Consider the following 23,847-nt stretch of genomic DNA (forward strand, 5'->3'; position numbering starts at 1 on the left):
TGATCTGTGACTACAGTGTGGCTCCACCGCCAGGGCTATAATGTAAAGGGGTCGTGTTGCAATGGACGTTTATTTCATATTCACAGGACAGAGCATGAGTGTTGGAAAGTGCAGCTAAAGTCACCTTGTGCATGGAGTACCAGTGTACTGTGTAATTGGCCACCCATTCAATGCTATGGGGCTTCTGCAATGGTAATCTCAGACCGCAGCCCTATAAAATTATAGAGAGTGCACGCAAGTGGACTGGTGCTCCATTCACAAGGAGGCTTTAAGGGATTTGATCCCTTCTTCTCCTCATCCTTGTCTTGTGAATAGGGGATAAGTGTACTTATTAGCACAACGCCTTTAAGGCTCACCAGCCCGGTGAAAAGGCTCCGCTGTGGTTCACCTAGGAAACTTTTCCTCACAACTGTTCACTAGGTTTGAGCCAATCTTGAGATTTCAGGATCGTTTTTAAAATCCGATTTCTGATCATTTTCCATTCGAACCTGATTCCGATCCCAATGCAAGTTAATGAGATTTTTTTTAATAATCGGAGATCGGATTTTAAAAACGATCCTATTCACTATACAGCGTGGAGTCTAAAAATTGAACGCTTTAATTTTTTAAATCCAGGCTGTGTAGTGATTAAAAAAAAAAAAAATCCTCTGGCTACTTAGTCCCCCCTGCTGTCCACTTACCTGCACAGATCGCTGGTCCGGTCCCTGCTGTTCTCGGTCCTCTTCTGGCCTCGCTGCCCCCGCCTCCCACGTTAGTGTTTCAGACCTAGGAAGAAGGTGGGGCTTGTGGCTTAGGAGAGTGGGTGGGTACAGGGCGGGGAGAAGAGGACCGAGGACAGCGGGGACCGGACCAGCGATCTGTGCAGGTAACTGTTAGCTACTAGAGATGTTAGCTAGCCTCCCATTAGAATGAATGGGCGCAGGGGGTTAAGCGGCCGGACGCCAGCACAGGCTGTGTGCTGGCTGCATCCATTCATTCCTATGGGACCTAGCTAACATTGTTAGCCTTTCCCACAATGCTTGGCCAGTAGGAAAGCATTGTGGGAAATAACCTCCGACCTCGATCCCGCCTAAAAAGATCGGGAAATTTACTCGATCGCCGATCGGAATCCGATCTTTTCCGATCCCGGTCGCTCAACCCTACTGTTCACAGCTTCCCATCCGTACATTTTAACAGCGCTTACATTTCCATTAACTTCTCTTTCTGGGCCAAACCACCTTGATGACTTTTTCACAACATATCTGTGCACACAGGCTTCCCATTATTCCCATCCATTGTCGGTGCTCCCCACATAGTAATCATGCCCCCCTTTTGTGCCACAGCACTCCCCAAAAGAATCCCTCCTTGGATATGGATATATATATATATATATATATATATATATACTGGCCAACTACTATTTATTTATTTCTTCCATTAAAGAGTTAGCCTTCCTCTGTCAGAAAGGAGAAAATAATTTATCATAAATCTTTTCACTTCAGTGCACCAGAGGGCAGGGGCAATAAATTTACCATGCATGGATTGCCAGCCAACAAAGGACACTAGAAAGAAGGAAATCAAAGAAAAGTGTATACAGGTTGAGGGTAACTTGTGGGCTCCTGGCTTCTAGGATCACTGGTCCAGTGTGCACTGCTTACAAGGGAGTCTTTAACACACCTCCTTAGTTCAGTATCATTGCCTGGAAAGGAAGTCAATGAAGAGAACCGAATTACTAAAATTGAGCCTTCAGCGTCATTTTATTAAAACACATAGTAGGCAACATTAAAGATATTTATTTGACGTGCCACGTTGCGGAAACGCAGATTTTTAATTTTTTTTTTTTAATTGCAGATTTTGTTGTGTTTTTTTGAGCCAAAGCCAAGAATGGATACAAAAAGAATGAAAAATATGAAGGAAGTTCATATACTTCTACCTTCTGCTCAATCCACTCCTGGCTTAGGCTAAGGCCCCACATTGCGGAAACGCAGCTTCTTTTGTTGCAGATTTCTCTGCGTTTTTATTTTGAGCTAAACTTAGCAGTGGCTACAAAAGGAATGGTAAATATATAGAAGTTCTTATACTCCTTCCCTCTGCTCAATCCACTCCTAACTTTGACTCAAAACACTGCAACAAAAAAAAGCTGCATTTCCGCAATGTGGGGCTTCAGCCTAAGGCTAATGCCCCACTTTGTGGAAACAGTTTTTATTGCAGATTTTGTTACTTTTTTTTTTAGGCAAAGCCAGGAGTGGCTTCCTATATATGTCCCATTCCGTTTGTAGCTATTCTTGGCTTTGGCTGAAAAAAAAAAAAAAAAACCGCAACAAAAAAAAGCTGCGTTTATGCAATGTGGAGCCAGGAGTTTTCCAGGATTTAGCTGGTCTTACACGACCGTAATGCTTTTACGGTCCGCAAGTTGCTGATCATCAACTTACACTCCGCGGATGTACGTGACCTGCCGCACTCGCCCATAGAGTTCTATGGGCGAGTCCGTGTAGTGCCGTGAATTCTGGCCATTACGCACATGTTCTAAAAAGTGCGGACCTCGGTTGCGGCCCGGCACACCATGCATAAAATATCCAGTGGTGTAAGAGGCCGCATTGAGTATGTGTCCGCAATTGAAAACCCCCAATTGTGGACCATTTGCAGACTTACTACGGTCGTGTAAGACCAGCCTTAGAGGAAATTCAGAGGCACTTTTGTCCAGTCCCGGTCACCTTTGCCGCCTGTAGACTCACCGCGCTGGAAGCAAAGAGGCTCCCATGATCACTGACACCAATCAGTGGAGAAGGACCAGTGACATCATTCACATACGTCTCCGATTCCTTACCAGCGACCACTGATTGGTGGTCTCAGCGGTCATGTAAGCTGGTGTGGTAAGCCTTGTTACAGGAGGGAAAAGGAATTGGACAACAGCATTGCAGGAATAGGTGAGTATGTCTTCTTTTATACCCAGTGTCCTGGACCCCTTTAAGATTTTAACATATACCTGGCTCCAAAAAATATTTCCCTATAGAACATACTGAATTTCTTCCTTTCGAGGAACCTCAGAAACCAGCTGCGGGGCCTTGATGCAGATTGGTTAGGGCCTAGGGATAGCCCTTCCTCCGATTCCCCAGCTGTGCCATTCTGCCAGGCGCTCCGAAACCACCGTCAGCCTGCACAAATAAATAGAAACACTTATTGTAGTTTTCCATTCAGGGACTGAGGCACAAAAATGCTAATGTAAGACTCCAGGGGAAATAAAACTCTCCTGCATATTTGAGAAAATGTGAAGCCCATTCAGTGAAATCTAATAAACATAATAATCACAGGTTGCTGACACTAAAGAAAAAGGACCTCATTCGACTTTTCTTTTTTGCAGCGATTTACTGGTCCCCACTGATTGTAAAATTGGATCAGAGCAGTAAATTATCCATACCACTAGCCGGCAACGTAAGTTCAGGGATCCATATCTGTGGAGCGTTGTGCTTAAATCAGCAAAAATGATGCATTTGACGGTACAAAATTGGAAATATCAGGGGCTTTCTAGCGTGATTGAGGTAAACAACGGCTTTACTTGCAATTTGGAGTTGCCCTTTTTCGCAGCATTTGCTTTGTATGGTAAATAATATTTCAAGACAAATTCAATTGCTCGCTTTCTCTGCTGGGCAGTTGTACGCAAGATTTATTGATGCCGAGAAAATGAAACTGCTTAATGTGATTTCGCCTCATATTTGGGGTGACTTTATTGAGATTTATTTACTGAGGTTTTTATCTATGTAAAAAGTTAATGCTGACAAGTTAAAATATATATATATATTTTATATAATGTGAATTGTTTAATTGACTTTTCCGATAGACAATATTTCCATCACACTATTGCCGTTCGTGACGTTCGGTTACCCTCTGCATAAGTTAATACAGCAATAATTCACAATATCACATTGTAGACTATCACAAATTCTCCATACCAGTGCGTAAATGAATTTAAGGGTTGCGTAATCCTGACACGCAACATAAATCATAATGGTCACAAAGCTCACACTAACGTTGGACTCTCCATTGTTCAGGTTCGCATGGGGAGCCAAATGACAGAAACTTCGTCCGCTAAACAAACAGTTACCCGCGGTCCCCATAGATTATAATAGTCCTCGGTGCAGGACTTTTCTCTCTGCCAATTTTAGATCCATACGAAGACTCCAACGCAGATGTGAACCTGGTCTCTACATGTTTGTCCAGTGCATTTTTTTTTATTGATGACCAATCCTCAGGACAGGTAAAAGATCGGCAAGGGTCCAACGCTCGGGATTTCCACTGATCAGCTATTGTAAGGGGCCGCTACTATACTCCGGAAAGCGGCATAACTCTTTCTCCGTATACGTTGCACGCCGTCTGTTTCAAAGTCTCATCTCATAGAAGTGAATGCGACAACGCTATGCTTTTGTCACAGGGTCACTATAAAACAAATTTCATGCAAAGTAAAAAGTGAAGGGGTCACAGCACAAGCACTGCAGCACCGTCAAAAGTTGAAGATACCAGACATGCCAATATCACACACAAATCCAATCAAGTACTAGGAGTTCCTGTGGCTCGGTTAGTATGGTGATGACTTTGTATGTCTGTTTGCATCAGGTTGTTAGTTCGATCCCTGCTTTGTCCTCAAAAAAAAAAAAAAAAAAAACATTTTTGGGGGCAACATTTTTGGCTCAGTGGTTAGCACTGCAGCCTTGCAGCACTGGAGTCCTGGGTTTGAATCCCGCCAGGAACAACATCTGCAAGGAGTTTGCATGTTCTCCCCGTGTTTGCATGGATTTCCTCCCATTCTACAAAGACATACTGATAGGGAAAAAAATGTACATTGTGATCTCTATATGGGGCTTGCAATCTACATAAATAAAAAAAAAAATCCTATCAAGGACAACATCTGCAAGGAATTTGTATGTTCTCTCCATATTTGCATGGGTTTCCAGTTTGTCCAGGAATTAGGATGAAAAACCCTGGACAAACGGCAGACGCTAGTGTGAACGCCCCCTTAGTGAAATAAATAAATATGTTTGAATCTGATTCTTGTGGGGAGTCATTTAGATACTAGTATTAAAGTGTAACCTCCATTTTATTTATTTATTTATTTATTTTTGCTGCTGTGCCAGGGATGTTTGGTGAGCATAGTGGTAATAGACTTTATTAACCTATCAAACTTCATTTTATGCCTGCGCTCCACTTGCTTCCGTGGATCCCACCGCACTACCGCCCTCAGTCCTCGGGTCACTCGGTTCTATCTCATCACTTTCTTAAGACCTGGGATCTGGTGTGTTCCAATGGGAGACTGGCTCGTGTACCTGGGCCTTTGTCACCTCTTTTTGACAACCCTATTTTCCCCCCAGGCTGCTCAGTAGATAGATTTCTCTGCTGGCGTAGGGGTGATGATGTCTGTCTTCATCAGGTTGCCAGGAATCCCCCTCTTCTCCAGTTCATCACACCCAGACCTTCGCCTTTCTTGGTTGGAATATGGCCAGTTGTCTTCCCTCCTGAGGAAGTTCTCACTACCACCCCTTCTCTCTGTCCACCCTGGAGTCTACTCTCTCTCGCGCGGATCCTACTCCGCGTGTCCTTTCTTTATTGTATGATGTCCACCTCGAGGATGCCACTCCCGGGCTTCCTCCTTATGTGGGGTCCTGGAACTCTGAACTCACGTCTAGTCTGTCACCTCCCGACTGGAACAAATCCATCGTACTGACCCATAAAATGGCCTTGCCCTGTAGTGCGCAGGAGAGAAATTCTAAAATTCTAACTAGAGATGAGCGAGTACTGTTCGCATCAGCCGATCTGAACAGCACGCTCCATAGAAATGAATGGATGCACCTGGTACTTCCGCTTTGATGGCGGCCGGCCGCTTAACCTCCCGCGTGCCGGCTACATCCATTCATTTCTATGCGAGCGTGCTGTTCGGATCGGCTGATCCGAACAGTACTCGCTCATCTCTAATTCTAACCCGTTGGTATAGGTGTCCGGACCTTCTTCACAAGAGCTATCTGTCTGTTTCTGATCGGTGATGGCGCTGTGGTACCGAGAGAGGTACTATGCTCCATATATGGTGGGAGTGCATTGTCATTCTAAAGTGTGTGATTGCCGTATTGCTCCGTCTCCCCAGGTGGCTCTCCTTTCGGTCCTTCCCGGTAAGTTTTCTAAGATTAAGGACCTCTTGCGACACTTTCTTACGGCCGCCAGGACTGTCATCCCTAGGCATTGGCGCAGTATTGCTCCACCTTCTATGCTGGAATTTGTGCAGGAGCTTCTTCTTATTAGGAGAATGGAGGCCCTGGTTGCGGAGGACTCTCCGGATCCCTCCGGGCTTGACAATACCTGGCGGCCCTGGGTCGTGTTTCAAGACTCTTCCGAATTCTCTGCCGCTTTCTCATAATTTTATCCGTACTGGTCCTCCTCCCCCCGTTCCTTGTCTTTCTCTCCCATGTCACCTGTCCTTGTCTCTCCGTCTGTGTCATACCCCCTCTCCATTTTTGCTCGCCCCTTCTCTATATCCCTTTCGTCTTGTTGTGTCCCACATTATCCCTGAGTTTTTCACTCTTTGAGTGCCTTGTCTGATGCAGATATTTTATAATATGTTGTATCTGGCTGATTGGGGAGCTCCGGTCGGCCCCTGTTATTGCGAGGCCTGCGAGCCTCACCCTTGATTACTTTTATTTGGTTTCCTTCCTTGTTTTCCCCTTTCACTGTATTCAAAAACCCTTCAATAAACCTTGATTAAACACAGACTTCATTTTATTAGAAAACAGGAGCAATGATATAACTTGGCAGTATGTAGACACTAAGCATTTACCAGAGAGGGGATTGTTACTTTAAAGGGCTGTATCTCTGGTTTTATACACCTAGAAAACTGGTTCTGAAATAACAAGAAAGCTGAAATTGAGATACTAGCTATACTAGAATCTAGGGCCGGCTCCAGGTTTTTGTGGGCCCTTGGACGATAGAACATCAGTGGGTCCTTTTTGGAGCATCCCATGTGCACTGCGGCAAAAACCCCCCAAAAAAACGAAATTGGGTGTTTTTTGCTGAGGCAGACCTACTGGAGTTGACTGTAATACAGTCCATTCCATGCAAGTAGATAGAACCTGTTCAGACATCAGTTAACACTGCAATGAACTGTTAATGGGTACAATAAATATATACAGGACATAACTAGAAAAGACCCGGCCCCATAGCATACTCTTGATTTGGGTCCCCCAATGACATTGCACCCCCTTTCCTGGCCACCACACAGTATAGCGCCCCATTTAAACATATTGTAATGTCCCATAGTGGCCTTTTCAAACAGTATAATGTACCATAGCAGCCCCTCCACACGGCACAATGTCTCACAGCAGTCTCTTAACAAGGTATAATGTCCCATAGCGGCCCCTCTACAAGGCATAATGCATACCTCCCAACTGTCCCGATTTCCGCAGGACACTCACGATTTCAGTGTCCTTTCCCGCGGTCCCGGTCGGCAGGAGGTATGTCCCGATGAGATGAATACATAGACAAAGAGGACCTTTCATGGTCCGGGGCACATGCACTTCTATATACTGCTGGAAAGCTGACAGTGCGCTGAATTCAGCACACTGTTGGCTTTCCCGATCTTTGCCCCGAGTAAAGAGCTAGTGGTCCCGGTACCGTAGCTCTTTACAGTCAGACGGGTGTTCCTGACAGTCAGTCAGGTACGTCCTTCTCCACAACAGCGTGTATCACGCTGTACAGAGTGAGCGGGGAGGAACGCCCCCTCCCTCTGCTCACAGTCCTCGTCCATAGACGAGTATTATCAAGAGGGGAGGGGGCGTTCCTCCCTGCTCACACTGTACAGCGCAATAGGCGCTGCTGTGGAGAAGGACGTTCCTGTATATAGAACTGCCTGTGCCCCGGACCATCGCTCCGGCATTTGTAGCCGCGATGTGATGACATCACATCGCGCCTACAACTATGTGTATGAGGGAGAGAGCGGCGGGGGAGCGAGGGAATGTGAGTGTGTTTGTTTGTGTTAAACATTAATGTGGAACATAATGTAGGGGGCCCATGAAACTGGGGGCAGATGAAGGGGGGGGGAAACGGCATGCCACTGGGGCAGATGAAGGGGGGGAGAACGGCATGACACTGGAGCAGATGAAGGGGGGGAACGGCATGACACTGGGGAAGATGAAAGGGGGGAGAACGGCATGACGCTGGAGCAGATGAAGGGGGGTTGGAGAACGGCATGACACTGGGGCAGATAAAGGGGGGGGGAATGGCATGACACTGGGGCAGATGAAGGGGGGGGAGAATGGCATGACACTGGGGCAGATGAAGGGGGGGAGAACAGCATGACACTGGGGCAAATGAAGGGGGGAAGAACGGCATGACACTGGGGCAGAGATGGGGGGGCATGAAACTGTGGGCAGATGAAGGGGGGGAGAACGGCATGAAACTGGGCAGAGATGGAGGGACATGAAATTGGGGAGATATGAAACTGGAGGAGAGATGGAGGGGGGGCATATAATTTACATGTGACTCTAGGAGGATTATACTGTGTGGGAGCACATGAAAAATGAATGAGAATGGGCGGAGTCAACATAAAAGTGGGCGGAGCCAAATTTGCTGCACCGCGCCGCACATTTTATCCCTCTTTCTGCCCTTCAAAAGTTGGGAGGTATGCATAATGTCCCATAGTGGCTTGAACCAAAATGCCTGGCCAGAGGTGTAGCTAGGGGTTCAGTATGGGGGGAAGGGGGGGGGGCACAAACATGTCCAAGTGGGCCTACAACTTAGGTATACCGATATCACTATATGGTGACCATATAGTGGTATATATTGGCTCTACACAGGACCCTGAAGACGATTTAGATGAATGCATTACTGTTACATTTTGTGACTTACAGGTGACCTCTCTGACTAATCTATGTACTGAGAAGAGGAAAAAACACAGCGCCAAGCGCTTATCGTGTGATACTGTGGTGGCAATGAATAAAGTAAGCTAAAGCAGGAAGTCTCACCTTGTGTTGGTGTGATAATAGCTCACAACCACTATGTAGACATATAGCTGGGGGCCTCCAACAGATGACGGGACCCCTCTAAAACAATGGACTCCAGAAGCAGCAGCCAAACCTCTGTAACACCGAACCACTGGTGACGGCGTCTAGGATATCCAAGGAGAAGCAAAGAAGACGGTAGGAGGCGCGCTGGCCCAAGTTAATTCTGTATTCTAACACACAACGCGTTTCGGGTTGACTACCCTTTTTCAAGTGTGTACATGATGCACATAAAATTAATATATATATATATATATATATATATATATATATATATATATATATAATGGAACTTTGAAAAAATGTTTGAAAATGGCGGTAGCCCCACACCCTGGAGGTCATAGGGTCGCCTGAAGAAATCAAAGGTGATTCTGGCATTGCTGGTATCAATGAGAATGAACATACACAGTAAAACATAAGATGTGGACAAAATGAGAAATACAACAGGCAGACAGTAAATTACACTCAGGACATATGGCGTGGCATGAGAAGAGGAACTTCAGAGGTGTCGGAGGAAGGCGTCTGTGTGTAACTTCTACTGTACCTCCTCTTCTCATGCTATATGTCCTGAGTAGAGATGAGCGAACAGTGAAATGTTCGAAGTTCGATTCGAGTAGCCGCTCAATACTTGACTGTTCGATCGAACCCCATTATATATAGTCTATGGTGAATAAATACTCATTTAGGGGGAAACCACTATTCGACTCAGGAGGGTCACGAAGTCCACTATGACACCCCAGGAAATGATGCCAACACCCTGGAATGCAACTGGGACAGCAGGGGAAGCATTGGGGGCATCTAACAAGCCAAAGTCACTGTATTACATCGGGATCCCTGTCAGCTTGCGATATGTGTGAGCTGACTTTTTCCCATAGGAATGCATTGACCAGCGTTGATTGGCCAAATGCCATACAGAGTACAGCATTCGGCCAATCAGCGCTGGTTCTGCTGCAGGCTCGTTTGTGAGGAGGCGGAGTCTAAAATCAGACCAGAATGGAGACTGCTGTGGACCAAGTGTGCAGCAGGGTTCAGCACATCTCTGATGCAGCAGAGCTGAGTGTGCAGCAGGGTTCAGCGCATCTCTGATGCAGCAAAGCTGAGTATGCAGCAGGGTTCAGTGCACACTCAGCTCTGCTACATCTCTGATGCAACAGAGCTGAGTGTGCAGCAGGGTTCAGTGCATCTCTGATGCAGCAGAGTTGAGTGTGCAGCAGGGTTCAGCGCATCTCTGATGCAGCAGAGCTGAGTGTGCAGCAGGGTTCATATCTCCGGGGGAGCAGTGCTGGCCGTGCGCTCAGCTCGACTGCTTCTCCGGTGTAGCCAAGCTGAGTGCACGGCCAGTACTGCTACATCTCGGCATAGGAATGCATTGACCAGCATTGATTGGCCGAATGCCATATAGAGTACAGCATTCGGCCAATCAACACTGGTTCTGCTGGAGGAGGCAGAGTCTAAGATCGGTCCACAGCAGTCTCCATTCTGGTACGATTTTAGACTCCGCCTCCTCACAGACGAGCCTCCGGCAGAACCAGCGTTGATTGGCCAAATGCTGTACACTGTATGGCATTCGGCCAATCAATGCTGGTCAATGAATTCCTATGGGAAAAAGTCAGCTGCCGCATATCGCAAGCTGACAGGGATCCCGACCAGATAGAGCCCCAAAGAGCTGGGTGAGTGACATTCCCACCTAAATAAAGGTAATCCCTAGCTAACCCTGCCTGTACATCTATCCTTGCCTCACAGTCTCATATGAACCGAATCTTAAATCCACTGTTCGCATAAATTGGAGGTCACCTTAATTGGCCAGCCAATTACTTTTTCCGATTTTTTTCTTTCCGATGCCTCCGTTGTCTTAGTTCCTGTCCCACCTCCCCTGCGCAGATATTGGTGCAAAAAAAGCTCCAGGGAAGGTGGGAGTGGAATCGAATTTTTAGTGAGTTTGCCACCTGGTGTTCGACTCAAATCGAATATCCCGAACAGCCTGATATCCGATGGAACATGTACTCGATCGAACGCTGTTCGCTCATCTCTAGTCCTGAGTATAATTGCCTCCTGCCATTTTCATACTTTTTTTCAGTTTCATTGAGTATATACACTCACCGGCCACTTTATTAGGTACACCATGCTAGTAACGGGTTGGACCCCCTTTTGCCTTCAGAACTGCCTCGATTCTTCATGGCATAGATACAACAAGGTGCTGGAAGCATTCCTCAGAGATTTTGGTCCATATTGACATGATGGCATCACACAGTTGCCGCAGATTTGTCGGCTGCACATCCATGATGCGAATCTCCCGTTCCACCACATCCCAAAGATGCTCCTCTATTGGATTGAGATCTGGTGACTGTGGAGGCCATTGGAGTACAGTGAACTCATTGTCATGTTCAAGAAACCAGTCTGAGATGATTCCAGCTTTATGACATGGCATTGCATTATCCTGCTGAAAGTAGCCATCAGATGTTGGGTACATTGTGGTCATAAAGGGATGGACATGGTCAGCAACAATACTCAGGTAGGCTTTGGCGTTGCAACGATGCTCAATTGGTACCAAGGGGCCCAAAGAGTGCCAAGAAAATATTCCCCACACCATGACACCACCACCACCAGCCTGAACCGTTGATACAAGGCAGGATGGATCCATGCTTTCATGTTGTTGAGGCCAAATTCTGACCCTACCATCCGAATGTCGCAGCAGAAATCGAGACTCATCAGACCAGGCAACGTTTTTCCAATCTTCAATTGTCCAATTTCGATGAGCTTGTGCAGATTGTAGCCTCAGTTTCCTGTTCTTAGCTGAAAGGAGTGGCACCCGGTGTGGTCTTCTGCTGCTGTAGCCCATCTGCCTCAAAGTTGGACGTACTGTGCGTTCAGAGATGCTCTTCTGGCTACCTTGGTTGTAACGGGTGGCTATTTGAGTCACTGTTGCCTTTCTATCAGCTCGAACCAGTCTGGCCATTCTCCTCTGACCTCTGGCATCAACAACGCATTTCCGCCCACAGAACTGCCGCTCACTGGATGTTTTTTCTTTTTCGGACCATTCTCTGTAAACCCTAGAGATGGTTGTGCGTGAAAATCCCAGTAGATCAGCAGTTTCTGAAATACTCAGACCAGCCCTTCTGGCACCAACAACCATGCCACGTTCAAAGGCACTCAAATCACCTTTCTTCCCCATACTGATGCTCGGTTTGACCTGCAGGAGATTGTCTTGACCATGTCTACATGCCTAAATGCACTGAGTTGCCGCCATGTGATTGGCTGATTAGAAATTAAGTGTTAACGAGCAGTTGGACAGGTGTACCTAATAAAGTGGCCGGTGAGTGTATGTGACTATTGTCTAATAGTGTGAGTGTATGCAGGCGTAATGTTTAGTTCAGTTACTAGAGTGGGGGATTTCGGAGGCGGGGATAGGTAATGTGTGTGTTTCACAGTATTGTTTATTTATTTATTTATTTTAATGCTAATGAGGTTTGCAGGCTGCATCCAGCAGCTTGCAAAACAATACCATTGTACACCAGCAGGGGGTGTCCTGAAGAATGCAGTGCATTGCAATCGTAATGTATTGCTATGTATTGCATAATCGTGCCAGTGCTATTGCAGGCTACGTAGCATAGCCTGCAGCAGCCTGGACACACTGAGCTGTGTGTGAGGCGTGGGAGAGCTAGCGGCTGCTATAGGAACCTTCGCGGCGGCAGCCTAGCCCAGTGTAGGCGGCGGAGATGAGCAGGAGGATGTGTCCGCGCAGCGAGGGACAGACGGGAGCCGTGGGACAGGTAAGAGAAGGCGGCGGAGGATGCAAAGTTGGCAGGAACCGGAGACATGACGGGGGTAGCACAGTGTATGCACGATTGTGTAAGGGAAGGACTATGGTGGGCGTACGGCTACCGGCCACCTGGCAGATGGAAAGTGCCGGAATGCGCCGTAGTACAAGGGGGTATGGCGGCCGAGAGCAGAGGCAGTGTGAGCGGTGGTGTGCAAGGAACCATCGGCTATGGCGGCCGGTTGCTATAGGAACAACAGTGGCATGGGCCGTAGCAAGGGGGGTGAAGTGAGGTGCAAGTGACTGTGAGGTGTGTTTGCGGAGTAGAAGTGGAAGGATTGGGCACTGAGGGAGAGGGGTAAGGTTATTATGGAGCGTAAGGTGTTGGTACAGCGGAGTAGAGAGGGCAGAGGTCCTGGCAGTGTTAGAGTGGTACGTGCACTTACCAGTGTCAGGCTGGTGGATGGATCGTGCAGAGGAAACAGCAGGGAGGTGATAGCGGTGTCGGGTAGTGTTGCGGGCTGGAGGTAGGATTTCGTGTGCTGCGGTCTGAGGTGGAGGCGAAAAATGGTGGCGTGCTAGTAACACGTTGTTTATGTGTGCAAAGTGCGCATGCTCCTGTGAAGCTAGCGGAGTAGTGTGGTGGGCGGTGGCGCGGATCCTCCCAACGGTGGGGGTTAGCAAAGATGGCTGGTCCAGAGAGTGACAGAGGTAGGCTCCTGCAGTATGGTGAAGGTGAGGGTGAAAGTGGGAAAGTATATGTGAATGTGATTGTGTGGGGTTAGGGGCTAGGCTGTAGGGGGTAATGTGAAGTTTAGGGGCTTGCTATGGTCCAAAGTGTGTGAGATTGCAGAGATGGTGATGTGAGTTTGTTTTTTGTGGGGTTCGTGTGGAAAACGTATGTGGGTTATTGTGTTCAAAAGTAGCCTATTGCGCAATCGTGTGTATTAACTATGTTTGTGGAAAATTTCAGCCAAATTGATGGAGCGGGTTTTGCGTGATTGAGGAACAAACATCCAAACACGCAAACATTTCACATTTATAATATTAATAGGATATTATGTTATGTTATTATATTATGAAACAGTAGGAAGATATCAGTGCCGTTCCATTTTAATTTGTGTCTTTTTTTTGGGGGGGGGGGGGGGGGGGGGGTTGGAATTAAAAAGTTTGTTAAAAAGTGTATTGAGACTGCAATTAAAGTTGTGTATGTATGATAATAGTATTTATGTATACGGTTAAGCAGTCATTCCAGTACTGTATAAGTAAGGCGAGGTTCACCCTTGTCAATTTGTTGTTCTGTCAGAATCACAGACATTGCATCCACCCCCACTCAGTGCAATGTTAAAAGAGCGACACTTTCTTTGTCCAGTTACATCCCAAGTGTCTCTTTTGCAGGGACAGTCCCTACTTTTGGCCTAAATCCCTCTGCGATCTGGAATCTGTTGTAAGAGGAGGGTCCTCAGTGATGTACTTCTCATGTTTTCCTGCAATCACCACTAGGGGGAGCTCACTTAATATAGATATTTACAGCTCGCACTCAGTCCAGTCGTTGTGTATGATGTTGTACGGTATTTACATGAGTTTTGTTTTTTTTGTTTTTTAAGTGACTTTTAGAATCTTAACAACATTGTTGTATTTTTGGTACAAAAATGTAGCAGTCTGCTGCGGGTAAAAAGGAATGTGATTACACCCTTAAAAACAGTGGCAGGACAGACAAACCATTGGTGCAAATTGAGCACATGCACAGGAGCACAGTAGATAAAGAGGCCCTATCAATTTAAAGAAGACGTTTCACACCTTCACCAATTTAAGTTCTTAGCCTCTGTTAATAGGCACTGCTGCACTGATTCCAGCACAGTTCGAATTTTCTCTCCAGCCTCCACCATTCCTGAGCAACAAGAACAGATAGTTTTGGTGCCTGATGTGCTATTTACACCCTGTAATGTCAGAAGGTTGGTGTCAGACCAGGGGTGTGATTCAGAACTCCAATAGAGACAACCAGTGTCAGAGCTCAGAATCACACCCTTTGCCTGCTCCTGCCTGACACCGCCTCCTGACAGTATATCAGGCACCAAAACTAACAGCATTGATTGCTCAGGAACGGTGGGAGCTAGAGAAAAAAATTCCAACTATCCCAGAATCAGAATGTTATAAGAGTTGGACTTGTTAGAGGTGGTGAAAGGTCCTCTTTAATAGCAGCTTTCTGCAGTCTCTTACACAAACTTGCCAATATTTGGACTGGGAGAACAACACACAGCAAAGTTTTTCAGTGAGGCCCTGTCCTACCCTTTAGGACATTGCCCGGTACTATTCCGTTATCGGGCCAGCAGCAGCGCAGTTCAGCAGCAGCTTTCGGGGCAGCAGTTCAGCAGCGGGAATTACAATGACATCCGAGGACTGCTGGCCCGATGCTTGTGCCCAGTAACCAGTACATCGATGACCCCCCTCCCCCATCCTTCTCCTCCTGCCAGTGCTGCCCCCCAGCTCTCCTTACATCTTCCCCGTACCCTCTCCCCGCCACACGACTAGGCCTCACCTCAGCGCTAGTACCGAGACCGAAAGGAAAGACACCGGGGCTCAATCCAGGCCCTGACAAGAAACACGCCGACTATAGGAACGGTGAGCTACAGCGAGCCGGAGGGACAAACTTTCTGCAGCGTCCGGCGGCTATCTAGTAGCATTCATTGCTCAAGATTTACGGTGAGGCCTATTACAGGGAGAGGGTACGGGGCAGATGTAAGAAGAGCTGGGGGGCAGCACTGGAAGGAAGAGGAGGATGAGGGCATCGATCGATGTACTGCCTACTACACACAAGCACAGCCTCTATCATCGGGCCAGCATCGGCTTAGTCATGTGGCGGGGAGAGGGTACGGGGTAGATGTAAGGAGAGCTGGGGGGCAGCACTGGAAGGAGGAGGAGATGGAGGGGGGGTCATTGATGTACTGGCTACTGGGCACAAGCATCGGGCCAGCAGTCCTCGGATGTCATTGTAATTCCCGCTGCTGAACTGAACTGCTGTCCCGAAAGCTGGTGCTGAAATGCGCTGCTGCTGGCCCGATAACGGAATAGTACCCATTGCCCTGTCCCTTGTGATGGGAGCGTTAAATGAGCTTTCTTCATTACCTTTTTGGACATGACATACACATAATGTGCCCAAGTCACCTATAAATTGACTGCTGACTTGGCGGATACAAGTGCATTACACAGACTGGGAGACTTGAAAGCTTTCCCAGGGGTCTGGGAGGTCACCCCTATTTTTTGGGAGCCTCCTGGACAATCCAGTAGTGTTGCCAAGTTTGCTACTAGGCGTTTTCCGCCTGAAGAAAGCAATAGAAGTGAATGGGAGGCGAAAACCACGCGTTTTTTTTCCACGCGGCCTTTTACAAAAATAAGTGACGCACTTTTTTTTGCAAATAAAACGCGCGGATAAAAACGCGACGCTGTTTTTTCAGCCCATTCACTTTACAGGAGGGGAAAACAGCCTGGCTTTTTTAAAGCTGTTTTTTTTTTTTTTAATAAAAAAAAAGCTCGGAAAAAAGCTTCCTAATTAGGAAGCTTTTTTTTCCAGTGCCAAAATGTGAACTTCTGTGCAGCCCCGACACCACACTGTTTTTTTCTGTTCTGTTGTAAATAAAGTTGTGCTGTAGTCAAACAGCGGCGCTCATGTTCTCCGATAGATGGCGCCAGCGTGCAGCGTGTCGCTCCTATTCTGTGTCACATAACATGAACACAAACCCAACTAGTAACACAGCTGAGTAGTCGGGTCTAGGCGCCATTTTCTAGTAGGAAATTTGCATTGCAAACAAAGGCGGTGTCTACAACAAAATGGCGTCACAGTACGGACACACCTCAGCAGGGTTGTTCTGCCTCTAGTGACAGGATTACTGACAGGTACACAGACAGCTGGATGAGCTGTGTCTGCCGCCGGAAAGGAGCAAGATTGCACTATGGCGGGGGTGTCTGCCCGGAGCCGGGGCTGGTCCTCACTCTGTAGGCTTTACCTGCGTGTTCATGTGGTAGCGCCGAGCTGCGGCCGGGCCTGTCATGGTGAGTAGCCGCATCTGTGCAGTGAGTTGGAGGAGGCCATGCATGGAGTTTACTTCATTGGTCATCACTTAGAACTTTTAATGCAATGAGGCCATGTTAGTAGAGTCTATTATTGTATATATACTGTGTGCTAGGACTGTATAACCTGTGTGACTTGCAGGTTAGGGCTCCATTGACTTGCATTGTATGAGATGTCACATGACCTGTCTGCTATCCCTTATGCTGTGCTACCCCAGGACCTCTGCAGAATTTTTAATTACTTATATTTGCAAAAATGTTTATTTTTTAATTATCTACAAATATAGATATGATTATGTACATGGGAATACCCCTTTAACTTTCAGACAACTTTTGATTTTCTGTAAGTGTTTGGGTCATGAATAAATCTTGTAATATACTTTAGTAACACATTTTGGATTCTTTGTGAAATCCTACATCTCTTTATTCTTCTCCCTGATTCTGTATTGAGAGCTGTCCGTGCCTCTCACTGAATGTGACTGTGTATGCGCTGGAGTAAGGGCTGTGTAAGATGTAGGGGGGGGGGGGGGGGAAGAGAAGGGAACTTAAAACTGTTATATCTTATCATTATAAAATATTATAAAACATAGAAACTTGCTTTCGGTGTCATATGAAAGAGGAGATTCTCAATAAGGTTACAATGCTATCTAAATTATTTCCAGTGATATCACTGGTTGAAAACACAGTTGGGATTTGGATATACATAGATATATTATACAGCTGCATATAAATATCCCAAGCCCAACTGTGTTTTCAAGCAGTGATATCTCTGGAAATAATATAGATAGTACCGCAACCTAGTGTTATATGAAAGAAGAGAATCTCCTATCCAAGTTTCTATGTGTTATAATGCCTAAGATGTAACTGATTGAGGTGAACTACCCACCCCTCGTTTTCTCTACATATTACATGGCCCCGTACTCCCTTACACAGTAAGCTGGTGTAAGCGGCCATTTTCTTGTGGCTGCGGGCATGCGCAGTCTGCTTTGCCCGAGGCCTCAAAGATTGAAACCCAGGACGGAAGAAGACACAGGGACAGGGCGTTCCAGAAGTAGTTGGAGGCGGCGCTGGAGATTCCGTTATGGCATCAATCATCTTGTCAGTTGAAAAATCTTGCTTCAGAAACTCTGTCTGTAATTATCACTGGATTCTGAAATGGATTAAGATGTGAGGAGTATAGCCTAAATCCATTTTGGTCCTCAAGGCATAAGAGTACATGTCCCTATAGAAGTGTATGAAAAAGGGAGGGGTGGAATGACAAAGAAGCAGAAATGTTCAGACAGATTCTACTTGAGCTACTAGTAACGCTAGGTTCACACCTGCGTTCTGGTCTCCGTTCTATGGTTTCCGTCTTCTGCATGCCAGAAGACGGAAACCATAGACCGGGTCCGGCACTGCGCGGCGGTGAGCGTTTTAGGCTCTCCGCAGCGAAACCGGATTTTTTTATCCGGGCACAGAGTACTGCATGTCCGACTCTGTGTCCAGATTATAAAACCCGGTTTCGCGGCGGAGAGCGCAAAACGCTCACTGCCGCGCACGGCCGGACAGCTTTCTCACCCATTCAAATGAATGGGTGAGAAAGTCTCCTGCAGGTTTCCGTCTCCTGCCTCTGTTTTAGGCAGGAAACGGAAACCTAAAGTACGGAGACCGGGCGCAGATGTGAACGAGCCCTAACTTTTTTTTTCACATCAGTACTTCCATGCTGTGTCTGAGAGAGAAAGAGTTAGGGAGGGGAAGCTACACTTGCAGATTATAGAATGCGTCATAGCTAGGGCTGGGCAATTATGACCTACCGTATATACTCAAGTATAAGCCGAGGCCCCTAATTTTACCACAAAAAACTGGGAAAACTTATTGACTCGAGTATAAGCCGAGGGGGGGAAATGCAGCAGCTACTGGAAAATTTCAAAAATTAAAATGGTCGAAGTTTTTGGGTGCAGTAGGTGCTGGGGGAGGGGGTGTTTTGGTTGTCTGTCTGCCCCTTCCCTGAGCTTGAGGAGTGGGATTTTTTCCCCCCCACTTGAAATTCAGTCTGGCTGAATATAGGGGATCTGCAGTGCTCCTATTAAAGAGGACCTTTCATCAGATCGGGCACATGCAGTTTTATATACTGCTGGAAAGCTGACAGTGTGCTGAATTCAGCGCACTATCGGCTTTCCCGATCTGTGCTCGGTGTAAAGTGCTATTGGTCCCAGTACCGTAGCGCTTTACAGTCAGAAGGGCGTTTCTGACACTTAGCCAGGGACGCCTTTCTGCCCAGCAGCGCCTATCGCGCTGTGCTCTAAGACTGGGGAGGAACGCCCCCTCCCCTCCTGATAATACTCGTCTATGGACGAGCTGTGTGAGCAGAGGGAGGGGGCGTTCCTCCCCGCTCACACTCTACAGCGCGATTGGCGCCGCGAGGCAGAAGGGCGTCCCTGGCTAAGTGTCAGAAACGCCCTTCTGACACTAAAGCGCTACGGTACCGGGACCAATAGCACTTTACACAGGGCACAGATCGGGAAAGCTGAATTCAAAGCACTGTCAGCTTTCCAGCAGTTTATAGAACTGCCTGTGCCCGATCTGATGAAAGGTCCTCTTTAACCCCTTCCCGATGGAACAGGAGCACTGCAGATCTCTATATTCAGTAGACCGGGCACTGTCAGACACAGGGATACCTAATGTGTTTGTGTGTCACAGTCAGTTTCTACTTTTAGGGTCAGTTCACACGTGAACTGCCCGCGCGGGTTTTGACACCGAGAGAGACACGGTGAGCCGCGTCTCTCTCGTCAAAACCCGCCTGCCGCGACCATCGCGGTCACGGCTTTCCCCTCCGCTGTCGGCTCAAATGAATGAGCCGACATAGGAGGGAGCTGCCGGGGGTGGAAGCTGCGCGACTGAGCCCGCGCGGCTTCCGCCTGAAGAAAGGGCATGTCCTTTCTTTTCTCCGCTAGCGTCAAAAAAAAAAAGCCCGGTGGTCTGCATAGACCACCATTGTAAAGGGGCGGATTTTGAAGCGAAATCCGCTGTCAAAATCCGCCTCTTTGCCTACGTGTGAACTAGCCCTTGTATGTATTCCAGGGAAAGGAGGGATTTACAACTTTTATTTTTATCATTTTTTTTTTTTTTTTTTTTTAAAAAAAAGCTTCCTTTTTCCCCCCACTATTTTATGGGAGATTCTATACATTGATATTGCGGCTGGTCATAGACCCCCCCCCCCTTTTTTTTTTTTTTTTTTCGATTGCTTGACGCGTGTATAAGCCGAGGGGGGCTTTTACAGCACAAAAACTGTGCTGAAAAATTCGGCTTATACTCGAGTATATACGGTAAATAAAAATTGTGATTTTGACATTTTAAATCAATTACAATTAATGAACGATTATTTAGGCTGTGCTTTTTTTTTTTTTTTAAATAAAAAGCCACACCCCAGGGTCATATTATAATAAGGCAAAAATGGGTTGTAGTCCAGAGCCCCCATTATAATCTGTCCCTGCAATCTACTGTGTCGTCATCCGCTGATGCAGTTGATTACTGTTGTGGGGTCCGGGTGTCTACAGCGGAGAATATGTGATGGGTGAGGCTGGTCTGGTGGTTTCATGCGTCTGAACCAGAACTCCTACTCTTCTGCCCATGGGAGGTGAGCAAACATATAAAACAGTGTCATTCACATTTTCTAGGCTCTGGCATGACTCCCTGTTCTTCTGGACTTCTGACTGGTTTGGCCTGTGTTTCGACCTCAGTGGTCATGTGGCGGTGTGATGCTATGATGTCATGTGATTGGCCACAGCGGTCCGTGAGGAAAAAGAGACCTGAAAGGGAACAGCGTGTCATGCCAGAGCTCACGGAAGGTATCGCTGTTTGGTTTTTTTTCGGTTTGATCACCTTCTATGGTCCCCAGGTGTGAAGACACTCCAATAATAAGAGTAGATCCGGTTCGGACGTGTTCGGTTTGAATTAAACTGAAAGTAGAATCTCCCAAATATTGTTATAACTGAACTGATGGGCGAGCACAAAAAATCACGTTGGCTACCCAGATTGATGTTCTGTTTTCCTGTATTTTTCGACTCTCTTCTTGGTCATTGATGAGAAACAGGTTAAGGGAGTCCTCACACGGAGTAAACGCTCCGCTCATTCTGAACGTAAGGGCTAGTTCACACTGGGGCAATGAGGCAGATTTTGACAGCAGAGTTCGCCTCAAAATCCGTCTCCATACAATGTTGGTCTATGGAGACTGCTAGCTTTTTTTTTTTTTTTTTCTGCTCCAGAAAAAGCTCCAAAAAAACGCCTCAAGGTCAAAAAAACCGCTTGCTAATTAGGAAGCGGTTTTTTTCAGGGCCAAAATAAGCCAGGAGGTTTTTACATGTGAATTAGCCCTAAAACTCGTTCAGAGTGAGCGGCGTTAAAACAGATCTCATTGATTTCTATGCGTGCCGGCATACGCGCGTATCACATTGAAAGCAATAGGGAAAAAAGCCTCCCAATGATTTCAATGGGAGCTGCTTTTTACGCGCTCATTCTGAATGTGTTTTTACGATCAGAATGAGCGCAGTGTAACTCCGTGTGAAGGCTCCCTTAAAAGTATGGCAAGTCAACCCTGCCACTTTTCCGGTAACGGGGAAGCAACTGTTTGTCCTTCGCCGATCTAAACTTAATGTCCGTTCTTATGGATAGGAGATGGCGATTGTGCTTGATATTGCAGCTCAGTCCCATTTATTTGAATGATACTGAGCTGCAGAATGGTGATGTGACATCACTTGACTCGTAACTCTCAACAGTGCAAAACAGGAAGACAACCCTCGACCCTCTGAGCCACCAATATCATTGTCCCAGCAAGCCCCATTAATGGGATCCATCAGATCATGGGTTAAGTAATAATCAGGGCATGGGGGTGGGGAAGGACCCACAGCTCTGGGGCTGAATTACTGTAGGTGACGGGGTCTGAGCCCGCAGAGTTGTTTCCTCCATGAGAGCCTCTTATTATTGGGAGGAGGGTTGCCCTTTATCACTTACAGGTTACTTTCCTTCTAATCCGGTGATGTTGAGCGCTGCTGTAGTGGAATAAAGCTGCAGCTTCTGGAATGAGCCCCGGGGTCAGCTGATTCTGGACTGTGCCTGCTCTCCAGAATATAAAGGCGCACAATGCTGCCCTGTGCACATACATTTCATTCAGCTCCAGCGTATTGGGTTTGCATGTGACTTTCTGTCCTCCTTTTGCTCTACTAGTTTATACTGGGACACATGGATAGAGTATAATTCATGCCGTCAGGTTTACAGAGGCAGAAATGGCTTTATGTGACACAATAACATCACATAGGTGAATGAATATAGTACAAATACTGCATTTATAGTGCTTTGTTATAAAGACCTGCTCATATGCCTTCTAGGTGTTACAGTGTGTCATGTTTGGGGTCATGGTCCCCCTTTTTGGTCAGGGCTGCAATTGGTGCATTGTACAAAAGGAGTTGCACCCTTGTAATGGAGAGTGTTGAACCTTGTGGTCGGGTCTGCCATCACAATAGAGACGGCAAGAAACCTATCTAAGGTCTCAGACAGTCTCAAGTAGTTTCCTATTAGTACATACAGATCTGGTATACAAGATGATGATGAAATGTCCTACAGTAAAGCATACTATCAATATATACACTTGTATTAGGTCAAGTCAGAACTGTTTTATTTCTTCTGTATCCCAAAAATAAAATTTATAAACTTTAAAGACAAATCTATATGTACATGTATAGGAAGTACATTTTGTTGTACATGAAATAAGACCCTATACACGCTTTTTCCTGCAGTGCTTTTTTGCTACAGGACGCCATGTGCGGGTGGTGTGTATACAGCGCTCATTGAGTACTGTATACACAGCGATTTAGAAGGCACCTGGACTCTGTGGGGTGATATGAAAACCTTCCCTGTCTTCTCTCTGGGAGCTCCGGCTGAAGTTACAGCCGGCTCCCTGCTTCAGCAATTGCACAATCTCGTATAATAGCTGTGTTCTGATTGGACGTACCGGCACGTTTTGTCAGAGCAAGGCAACCACTTCCCAGATATATATATAGTCTATGGGCGGTCCGGAAGTGGTTAATAAGCTGTCACGGTAATTGATCGGTTCTGGGGAATGGCAATCCACATTTTGACTGAGTGGTAATGCCTGCAATCTCATTGCTGCATAATTCAGCAATGGCTGCTCAGCTCCCGGGTGGCCGCCATCTTTAAAGGGATTCTATCATAAACAAACTAAAAGCACATCAGAATAGCCTTCAGAAAGGCTATTCATCTCTTACCTTTATTTTGAAGGTCTGCGCCACTGTTTTTGAAGTTCTCTTCATGATGGTAATTGTGCTCAGAAGACCTCTTCTTACACGAGTCCATCGCAAAATGGCCGATGGAACAGCTGAATGCACATGTTCTGTTGCCATTTTGTAGTAGTCTCATATAAGAGTGAAAAGGAGGGGGCGCAGAAGACAGGATGACAAGGCTGTGCTCTGAGCACAGGGGGAACGCCTCTTATGCTTTCTGAGCACAATTACCATAATGAAGAAAAGTTCAAAAACAGTGGCGCGGACCCGCAAAATAAAGGTAGGAGATGAAGAACCTTTCTAAAGGCTATGCCTATGTGGTTTTAGTTTAAAAACAGTTTTTTAATGATAGCATCTCTTTAAAGGGGTATTCCTATAACTCTTGTTCTGCAGCCTGAAGGCTCTGTGCTCTCTTCACTTTCTGGATTTCTCGGCACATTGGTGGGCGGGGTTTCACTTGCTCTGCTATCTGCTATGTTTGCAGTCAGTAATGAGGGTTTGGTTGTAAATGCATTACCACAGTATGAAGCTGATGTAGCAGCATTACATACAGACTCCTTATCTCAGCCCTTATCAGCCAAATTCAATTAAACCGGCTGATAAGTGGAAAAGCTGAAGATAGACGGCACAGTAATCCCGGAGCTCTCACCTCCCCCCTCGCCTATCTGAGGAGCTTCCTTGCTTGTCAGACATACACAGATCAGAGCTGCTCCCAGCACTCGACCCGTTCCTG

General features: G+C 46.7%; 1 protein-coding gene across 1 annotated transcript in view; it reads left to right on the top strand.

Moving 5' to 3' along the window:
* Positions 1–16,665: 16,665 nt before the first annotated feature.
* SLC30A9 (solute carrier family 30 member 9) overlaps positions 16,666–23,847 on the top strand; it is an 88,451-nt gene continuing 81,269 nt past the window's right edge. The window contains exon 1 of the mRNA XM_075261613.1: positions 16,666–16,821. Within this exon, the coding sequence (XP_075117714.1) occupies positions 16,722–16,821 (100 nt within the window). The 5' untranslated portion in view covers positions 16,666–16,721. The remainder of the gene's footprint in view (positions 16,822–23,847) is intronic.

This window comes from Leptodactylus fuscus, chromosome 1 (assembly GCF_031893055.1).
Source record: "Leptodactylus fuscus isolate aLepFus1 chromosome 1, aLepFus1.hap2, whole genome shotgun sequence".
NCBI lineage: Eukaryota > Metazoa > Chordata > Amphibia > Anura > Leptodactylidae > Leptodactylus > Leptodactylus fuscus.